Below are 9,643 nucleotides of genomic sequence, written 5' to 3'. Positions count from 1 at the left end.
GACCGCCACCGCCTGCGCCGCGACCGGCCGGTGAAGCCCAGGTAAGCACCAGGAGCGCGCCGTCTAGGGACACTCGTGGAGGGGGATTTCTGAGCCGAGCCTGCGGTGCCCGTATGGAGTGAGTTCCCCGTGCCCCTCTGGGCTGGGCCACCCATTCTGACACCTGAAAGTTAGGATGCCCGACGCGGCCAGACCACAGCAGAGCCGTGGCTCCAGAAAACCTGGGCGCCCTCTGCCACTGCGCCGTCACCTCCTGCCTGGGGCTTCGTCGCGCTGGCCGAGGGGACCGCGCCAAGAGAGCGCTGCCGCTCTAGTGCCACCTGTCATACTGGTCCCTTGTACGCACGTTCAATTTTCCCTCCCTTGCCTCTCTCTGGGGCCCAGCCCGCTTTCCCCGCCTCCTTCCCTCTCCCCTCCCCGCCAAGCTGAAGTTTCCAGCGGCGGTGGCGGCTGCCCTGGCACTGCTGGCAGGGCTAGGGCAACTTGACCCTCCAGCTGAGGCTTCTTAATCCCCCTCCCCTGTGCCGGCGCGTTCTTCCCGCTGGGGGCCAGGGCGGGGTTCCTAGCCCCCTGCAGTTGTCCTGGGACTCTGCTTGAGAAGCTGAGAAACTGCAGGGCTCTGGGAAGAGGCTGACTCAGGGCCGCCCAGGTGTAGAGAGAGACACAGCCAGCGGCCCTGGCTGGCAGCTTTCCCCAGTGACTCCAGCCTGCCAGGCCTGCACTTCCCACGGCTACAAACCTGGCTGGGGCTGTAGGCTAGGGTTGGGCTAGCAGCACCCCCAAAACCACTGATTGCAGGATGAGAAGAATCCTCTGAGACGACCCAACCCTCAAGGGCACACTGAGGCCCAGAGGAGTGACATGACTTGCCCGGGGCCATGCAGCATAGGACAGAGTCAGGCTCAGGATCCAGCCTTTCTCCTCGTTCAGGGCCTTCCACTTTCTGTCCTGCCTCATGGGTTGTGAGCAGATTCCTAGCTCCGTGAGGCCAGGACATGCCCTACTAGCGATGGCAGCCTCCGCTGAGGGGCACTGGCCTAGGTGGAATTTGGGGAAGGGATGATATCCCCATAGTGGAGGAACAAGATGCGTCCGGCTGCATGTGGAGAGGCAGCACGGTGCCCAGTTGTGGGCTGGCACTTGCCTTACTGGTTTGAGCTGCCTCGGTGCTGCCAGGGCAGTGCCCACTCTGTGCCAGGCAGTAAGGTGCTTGGGGAATGTGCCCCAGAAGCTCATGCTTTGATGGTTATGCTCCAGGGACCCCCCCTCTGGGAGAGCCCCATGAGGGCAGGAGAGTGATGGAGAGTTCGCCCAGCTTCCTGAAGGGCACCTGGGAGAAGACGGCCCCAGAGAACGGCATCGTCAGACAGGAGCCCGGCAGCCCGCCTCGAGATGGCCTGCACCGTGGGCCGCTGTGCCTGGGAGAGCCTGCTCCCTTTTGGGGGGGCATCCCAAGCACCCCAGACTCCTGGCTTCCCCCTGGCTTCCCCCAGGGCCCCAAGGACACGCTCCCACTTGTGGAGGGTGAGGGCCCCCAGAATGGGGAGAGGAAGGTCAACTGGCTGGGCAGCAAAGAGGGACTGCGCTGGAAGGAGGCCATGCTTACCCATCCTCTGGCATTCTGCGGGCCAGCGTGCCCACCTCGCTGTGGCCCCCTGATGCCTGAGCATAGTGGTGGCCATCTCAAGAGTGACCCTGTGGCCTTCCGGCCCTGGCACTGCCCTTTCCTTCTGGAGACCAAGATCCTGGAGCGAGCTCCCTTCTGGGTGCCCACCTGCTTGCCACCCTACCTAGTGTCTGGCCTGCCCCCAGAGCGTCCACGTGACTGGCCCCTGGCCCCACACCCCTGGGTACACTCCGGGGGCCAGCCCAAAGTGCCCTCTGCCTTCAGCTTAGGCAGCAAGGTGAGTGCAGGGGCAGAGAGGGTACCTGTGGCTCTGGCCTTGCAAAGTGGCTCGGTGGTCCCCAAGCTGCCCTTCCACTGTGATGAAAAGAGAAGGCAGCACCGAGGTAGAGGGATCTATCAGCTTGAAGCTGTCTGAGGCCCCACAGTCAACCCCAAGCAAGCCCTTCCCTGAGCAGCTCCATCTCTCTAGGCCTCCCCTGCCCTCAGGTCATTGCAGCCACTGACTCACCCATTGTCTGCCTAGGATAAGGTCCTGGGAACTGTGGCCTTGGAATGTGTGGCTTGTCCTGGGAGGAGATGGGCGAGCAGACAAGGCCTCTCTATCTAAGAGTGGGATGTGCAGGGGACCCCATGGCCCATGTCTAGGGTACCTCCCCCATAGATGACTCCCACTCCCAGGGATGAGATTTTAGAACACTTAAAACTCAGTATGGCACAGGACACCAAACGACCCAAACAGACCCTGGATGCCCTTTGGCTGTGCCAGGCATTCACCCTTTAGTTCTTAGACTTCCTTGTGAGGAAGTCTGAGAAATCCTGGGGGAGGAGGTGGGGATTGCCAGGACAGTGTCGGAGGCACTCCAGAGACCTAGGGCAGTGCCATTGATTAATCAGAGTGTGAGGGCTTCGGTATTCTCCCTTCCTTCTTGCTTGTCAGTTCTGCCCATACATTTAGGCACGGGGAGCCCAAGTCAGCCCAGGCGTAACACTTTCTCCCCTCTTTAGGGCTTTTACCACAAGGATCCGAGCATTCTCAGGTTGGCAAAAGAGCCCTTGGCAGCTGTGGAACCTGGGTTGTTGGGTTTAAACCCTGGTGGGCACCTGCAGAGAGCCGGTGAGGCCGAACGTCCTTCACTGCACCAGAGGGATGGAGAGATGGGAGCTGGCCATCAGCAGAATCCTTGCCCACTCTTCCTGGGGCAGCCAGACACTGTGCCCCGGACCCCCTGGCCCGCTTATCCCCCAGGCCTCGTTCATACTCTTGGCAATGTCTGGGCTGGACCAAGCAGTGGGAGCCTTGGGTACCAGCTGGGGCCACCAACCACACCAAGGTGCCCCTCTCCCGAGCCGCTTATCACCCAGCGGGGCTGCTGCTCATCCTACCCACCCATTAAAGATGGGGGTCTTGGCCCTTGTGGGAAGTGCCAGGAGGGCCTGGACGGGGTTGCCAGTGGAGCCAGCGAACCCAGCGAGGAAGTGAACAAGGCCTCTGGCCCCAGGGCCTGCCCCCCCAGCCACCATACCAAACTGAAGAAGACATGGCTCACACGGCACTCGGAGCAGTTTGAATGTCCACGCGGCTGCCCTGAGGCTGAGGAGAGGCCGGTTGCTCAGCTCCGGGCCCTCAAAAGGGCAGGCAGCCCCGAGATCCAAGGAGCAGTGGGCGGCCCAGCCCCCAAGCGGCCACCGGACCCTTTTCCAGGCACTGCAGAACAGGGGGCTGGGGGTTGGCAGGAGGTACGGGATACATCAATAGGGAACAAGGAGGCGGACTCGGGACAGCATGATGACCAGAGAGGTAAGGGGGCTGGGAGGGGCTGCAGGCCCTGCGTGGGAGGGGGCAGCCGGGGCTGGGGCTTCGCATGGGGCGGGGTCCATAGGCTTTATGAATGGACCACAGCCAGTGGTTAGCCTCCCACCTGGGTCGCAATGGCTCTCTGGGAGTTCCTCAGCATCTCCAGGCCAGAGCCTTCCAGCAAGTAGCTTCTATCTCTGTCTCCTCCCAAGCCCTGGTGTGCTGGTAGCAGTATAATGACATGGTTCAGAGCACAGCTCTGGAGCCAGAGCACCTCGTCCCTGACTTTGCTGATTGGTAGCTGTGTGGCCTAGGATGAGCAACTTCACCTCTCTGGGCCTCAGTTACTTCATCTATAAAATAGGGATGAAGATGGCACCTACCTCAGGAAGACTGCTGCAAAAGTTAAATGCTAGAATAATTCATAGCAAGGGTTTGGAAGAATTCCTGGCACCCAGTGAACACTCAGTAAATGTTCACTGCGATGACTGCTTGTGCCACAAATCCCTGTTTGGGGATTGCTTCTCCTGAAGGATCCCTTGTCCTGCCCCAGGAACGGCTTCTCTCTTGGCCAGAGGGAACTGGATACTCAGTTTGGACTCTGCCAGTGTTAGGGCTCTGGGCGCACCCTGGAGTCCTCTGCTACACTGTGCCCTCCACGGAGGGCCCTGGCACTGCCGGCCTCAGCCTCAGTTCTTCGGGATCACTTCAGTTTTTCAGCTTCCTGGACGGCTGGGTGTGGATCAGGACTCTCCATGGCCTTGCTCAAATGCCCCTGCACCTGGCATGGGCCTGTGTGTGCCCTTCCAGGCCTCTGCCCTGGCTGGGAAGTTGGCCCCTTCGCCTTCTTGGGTTACTGCACCTGTGGCCTGTGTCGAAACTCTCCGGCCTTCTCACCTTCCAGCGCCCTCCGTCCACTTTGGGATTGTCTCCTCATGTCACACAGCCAGCCGTATCACTAAGCCTTCAGTGAAGCTATCCAAAGTCTACACTGACTGGATCCTGCACATGTGTCAGGACGATCGCCCCAGCTGCCCAAAGCCTTGGGCTCAACACACAGACAACCTCTTCCCTCGGCTGCTGGTCCGTGTCAGGGCATCCTCAGACTCCCTGCTCAGCCTGGCATGCGAGCCTTCCAGCTGCCTGGTCCACTCTTGCTGGTTCTGAATTAAGCTTCAGAGGCCTGGGGCGAGGAACTGGGCTGGCTCTGAGTGTGGACGGGGTGGGCGCTAAGGCTGGGATGGGGTTCTCAGCAGCCCAGGAAGCCCAGACTCCTGACCTCCGCATTGTCCCCTCAGGACCCCGAGACGGCCAGGCCAGTCTCCAGGACCCAGGACTTCAGGACATACCATGCCTGGCTCTCCCTGCAAAACTGGCTCAATGCCAAAGTTGTGCCCAGGCAGCTGGAGAGGGAGGAGGGCCCGCCGGCCACTTTCAGCAAGTGCGGAGGTGAGCCGTTGCCCCTGGATGCCTCCGGTGCCCTCCCGCCAGGGCTCCCTCCTCATCTCCCCCTGCCCTCTCTCCAGATCACCTCTGGGAGGGGAACCGCAGCAGGAGGAAGACACAGCCGCCAACTCCAGCTCTGAGGAAGGCCCAGGGTCCGGCCCTGATGGCAGGCTCAGCACAGGCCTCGCCAAGCACCTGCTCAGTAGTCTAGGGGACCGACTGTGCCGTCTGCTGCGGAGAGAGCGGGAAGCCCTGGCCTGGGCCCAGCGGGAAGGTGAACAGGACCTCCTGGGTCTGCATGGGGTCTCAGTAGGGGGAGCCCCAGGTGTCCCTCCCCTGACCCCACCCACACTGCCGGCTCCTAGACCTAAGGCAACCTCGGAAGAGCTCCTGGCCTGGGTGGGGACATCAGGAAGGTGTCAAACTGGGTACAGCCCAGTTCTCTGGGAGTTTTTGGGCTTGCTGGGAAAACAAGAATGAGTGCCAAGTATCTGCAAGGCACTGGGAGGTGGGGGAGCTCCTGAGGGGTTGGGGGTCAGGCGAAGCTCCTGGGCCTGGAGGGCTGGCAGGACCTGGGCTAAGGTCCCTCGCTGCAGGCGCTCCCTCTGGTCGCCTTTTCGCAGCAGAGGGAGTTCCTCGTAAGCACACAGCCCTGGGCTGCCGGTCAGTTTTTGGGTGGAGACCCCTGGGGCTCCCTCTTGCCTCAGACAGGCCAGGCCCCTTGGTGCATCTTCAGCCAGCTCCCTGCTCCCTGTCGGCTCCTGCCACTCCCAGCCTGGGTTCCCAGCACACACGCCACCCATCCTTCCTTTCCCGGCTCCCTGGAGCTTGTCATCCCCTCAGGCTTTGGCACTGGCTGTCCCAGTGTCTGGAATGCCCTGCTCCTCCCTTTCTACCTGGTGAATGAAAACTTACTCATCCTCTGGGGCCCTCTTGGGAAGCTCCCCCGCATTCCCATCCTCACCCTTCCCTGGCATTTTCCTCCAGCACCCGCCTCATGGTGCCACAGTCATTGCCATATTTATGGGTACATCTCCCTATCCAGAATGTGTGCACTGTGAGGCAGGGCCAAGTCCTGACCACCTCTGAGTCCCCTGCATCCAAAGGCAAGGCGTTTGTTGAACTGTACTCAGTGGCACCTTTTCCACCTACCAACAATGGCTTAGTCTGATACTTGGCTCTTAGAAAACCCCACTCCTGGCTGGGTGCAGTGGCTCCTGCCTGTAATCCCAGCACTTTGGGAGGCCAAGGTGGGAGGATCACTTGAGCCCAGGAGATGGAGACTGCCGTGAGCTGTAATCACAGCACTGCGTTCCAGCCTAGGTGACAGAGTGAGACCCTATCTCAAAACAACGACAACAAAGTCTCCTGGCGGAAATGACACCTGGGCATGGTTACCATTTCTGGTAGCACATACGGCTTGGAGGGAAGGAGGTGGAGGAAAGAATGTGCTAGAAGTGGTGTGGATTAGTAATTCAGGGCCAGTGGGGAAGTCCCTGGGGCAGGGCTGGGTGTGGGGCAGGAATGGTGGAGCTGAGGCCTCCACTATCCCTGGAAAGCTTTGCTGGACAGGATGGTTTCTGCAGGGAGGCTCTTGACAGGGCTGAGGAGTAAGCAGTGGGTAGCTGTCGAGGGGCTTGTCTCCCTTCCCTGGGGGGCCCCTCCATGGAAGCTGCTCCCTGCTTCTCCTGCCCCTGCCTGGATCCTTGCCACATGAAGCCTTCCATTGGGGCCTGTTGCCTTCACCCTCTGACCCTGTTCTCTCCGTGGTCAGCAGGCCAAGGGCCAGCCGTGACAGAGGACAACCCAGGCATTCCACGCTGCTGCAGCCGTTGCCACCACGGACTCTTCAACACCCACTGGCGATGTCCCCGTTGCAGCCACCGGCTGTGTGTGGCCTGCGGTCGTGTGGCAGGCGCTGGGCGGGCCAGGGAGAAAGCAGGTAGGGAGAGGAGCTGGGGGTGGGAGGGCGGGATGGAGCCCTCGGGGGACTGCTGCAAGCCTGTGGTCATTCGTTGACTGCCTCTCCCCAAAAAGCCCCCTACTCCCTGCGCAGCCCCAGCCTCAGCCACCGTGGCTCAATGCCCTTAGAGCAGACTTCCCCTCTCTGCAGATCAGAGGACCATGCCTGCGCCCTTGACCACCCTTAAACAAAGACGAATGTGCCCACTCGGTGTCTCCCACTCTGTTCAGCCGGCACCTTTTAAAACCTGCTGTAACACTGTGAAGTGGGTATTATTGCTTTTGTTTTCCAGATAAGAAAAACTCAGAGGATAAGTGACTTGTCCGAAGTCACAGTTAGTAAAGTGTTGCAGCCAGGACTTAGACTCAGGTCTTCTGATTTCGTCCTATTCTTTTCATGGTTCTCAGCTTTCTCCCCCTTGGCTCAAGTTGGCCATGGGAGAGCTTGAAATTTCCCTGTGTTCCAGTAGGAATGACCAAAAAGAGCTCCAGGGTCAGATACGTTTTAGAACATTGTCTTCCACATGGTTAGCCTCAGGGCTTGCAAAGCATCTCAGTACATTAAAGGCTGTGCATTCTACAAGCAAAGAGTGCTGTGTCTCTATGTCTCTGGGAAACCAGGTTTCCCAGAAAGCACGAGTTTTATGGACTATTGAGTCCCCTAATTTAGATATCGTATCCTGACCTTCTCTGACCTTAACCTGTGATTACCTTGATTTCTGGACCTGCAGCTTTTCCCTTCCTGCCCCACAGGCTCTCGGGAGCAGTCCACGGAGGAGTGCACGCAGGAGGCTGGGCACGCTGCCTGTTCCCTGATGCTGACCCAGTTTGTCTCCAGCCAGGGTGAGCCATCTTGGAGGGGTGGGGCATGCAGAGGTTGGGTCCTGAGAGAGACCAGCTTCCTGTCTGATTATCCCTCCCCCCAGTGCCATGCCCTTCTGCTTGGCAAGGCCAAGCTGCCTGTTGGTCTACACTCACCACCAACCTCCCTCTCCTGCCCACCCCCACCCCCAGCTTTGGCAGAGCTGAGCACTGCAATGCACCAGGTCTGGGTCAAGTTTGATATCCGGGGGCACTGCCCCTGCCAAGCTGATGCCCGGGTGTGGGCCCCCGGGGATGCAGGCCAGCAGGTAAGACCCAGGGCATGCCACCGGTTGGGTATCATGCCTGCAAATGACTGAGCTTTGCAGGGGTTTGGCCCCCTTTGTTTTTTTGGTGGGGATGAAGAGCAAGAGAGAAGCCTCTGGAATCAGGCTAATTCCCACCTTGGGGATCAGGAGCCATGCACGATCTTGAGCGCTGGCCCCTCCCACCCCCACACCCTGGAGGTCCTCACCCCCTGCCTTCCTGGAGCATATCTGCCCTACTCTGTGCGTATTCTAGTTCAGCGCTTGCCACATCATGCTAGAGGTGCTTGTTGGTATGGCCCGGTCCCCAGGCCATGGGTTCCTTTGGGTGGAGTGTTGGCCCGCCTTCTCAGTATCCCCAGCACCGAACACCTAGCAGGCACTCAATGTGCATTTTGCAAAGTTTTTATGAAGTTCATGTTCTTATTATAAAAGTCATCCATTCAAAATAAATTGTTCATTGAATGCATTTTGGGTGCTAGACACTGTGTTATATACCCATTGTGGAAAATTTGGAAAATACAGACAAGTATAAGGAAGAAAATGACGATGACCTTAATGCCACCATTAGTTTTGACATATTTCTTTCCAGCCATTTGTCTATTTTAGTAGACTATAGACCCTACCATAGGTAGAAGTCTATGAGCAACTTTTTTCCACCTAATGTTATATCCTATAGCATTTTGCTGCTATAAACACGATTTTAGGACTGACAAGAGTCCATTGTTCGTTCTTGTGGGTTGTGTTGAACTGTGTCTGCCATTTTAAAATCTCTGGTTGGATTGGGGGGTGGTGGATGGGTTTAACAGAAGGAATTGACACAGAAAATGCCCCCAACTCCACAACCTTCGTGCAATGGCGACACCCACAGGACCAAGAGCATCAAAGAGGGTGAGCGGCTCCTGTTGCCCCTCGGCCTGTGCAGGAGGGAGGCTGGGCCAGAGTTTGAGGCAGGAGGGGACAGCCAGCAGAAGTCTCCAGGGATTTAGCAACCCTCTCACCCCCAATAATCTCCACCACTCCCCTCAGGACACGCCTCCAAACACCTTCTTTGGCCAGACCCCCCCGAACCCCTCTTTTTAGAGGCTCTGGAGCTGCCAGCAGGAAAGGCAGTAGCGTGGGGAGACCCAGTGCAGAGCTGCAGTGGGGGATGCTGGCTGGGGAGAGAGTGGGCTCAGCCAGGAAGAGAGGGACGAGCAGCATGGGCAAGAGGGCCTCAAGGGGAAGGGGAAGGACCAAACGCGAAGCCCCCCACCATCTTCCCCCCTAACAGAGACCCCCGATTCCACTGAGACCCCAGCAGAGGACCGTGCTGGCCAAGCGCCCCTGCCTTGTCCTTCTCTCTGCGAACTGCTGGCTTCCACCGCGGTCAAACTCTGCTTGGGTCATGAGCGAATACATATGGCCTTCGCCCCCGTCACTCCGGCCCTGCCCAGTGTGAGTGAGGGCATGGAGGGAGGGCTAGGAGCCAGGGGACCAGGGGCTGGGCCTGCCCTCCCTGCGGGGCCCAGCGGGTCCTGAGCCACTGTACCCCTTCCTGCAGGATGACCGCATCACCAACATCCTGGACAGCATTATCGCACAGGTGGTGGAACGGAAGATCCAGGAGAAAGCCCTGGGGCCGGGGCTTCGAGCTGGCCCGGGCTTGCGCAAGGGCCTGGGCCTGCCTCTCTCTCCAGTGCGGCC

The 9,643-nt window shown here is 59.2% G+C and overlaps 1 protein-coding gene across 1 annotated transcript in view; it reads left to right on the top strand.

Moving 5' to 3' along the window:
- HR (hair growth associated) overlaps positions 1-9,643 on the top strand; it is a 21,812-nt gene continuing 12,169 nt past the window's right edge. The window contains exons 1-11 of the mRNA XM_011968780.1: positions 1-41; positions 1,258-1,904; positions 2,633-3,425; positions 4,721-4,871; positions 4,949-5,142; positions 6,646-6,810; positions 7,584-7,673; positions 7,845-7,960; positions 8,767-8,848; positions 9,231-9,394; positions 9,501-9,600. Coding sequence (XP_011824170.1) covers positions 1,299-1,904; positions 2,633-3,425; positions 4,721-4,871; positions 4,949-5,142; positions 6,646-6,810; positions 7,584-7,673; positions 7,845-7,960; positions 8,767-8,848; positions 9,231-9,394; positions 9,501-9,600 — 2,461 coding nt within the window. The 5' untranslated portion in view covers positions 1-41; positions 1,258-1,298. The remainder of the gene's footprint in view (positions 42-1,257; positions 1,905-2,632; positions 3,426-4,720; positions 4,872-4,948; positions 5,143-6,645; positions 6,811-7,583; positions 7,674-7,844; positions 7,961-8,766; positions 8,849-9,230; positions 9,395-9,500; positions 9,601-9,643) is intronic.

This window comes from Mandrillus leucophaeus, unplaced genomic scaffold (genome assembly GCF_000951045.1).
Source record: "Mandrillus leucophaeus isolate KB7577 unplaced genomic scaffold, Mleu.le_1.0 Scaffold86, whole genome shotgun sequence".
In the NCBI taxonomy this organism is placed as follows: domain Eukaryota; kingdom Metazoa; phylum Chordata; class Mammalia; order Primates; family Cercopithecidae; genus Mandrillus; species Mandrillus leucophaeus.
The sequence above is the reverse complement of the archived record's forward strand: the minus strand, read 5'-3'. Positions and strand labels throughout refer to the sequence as shown.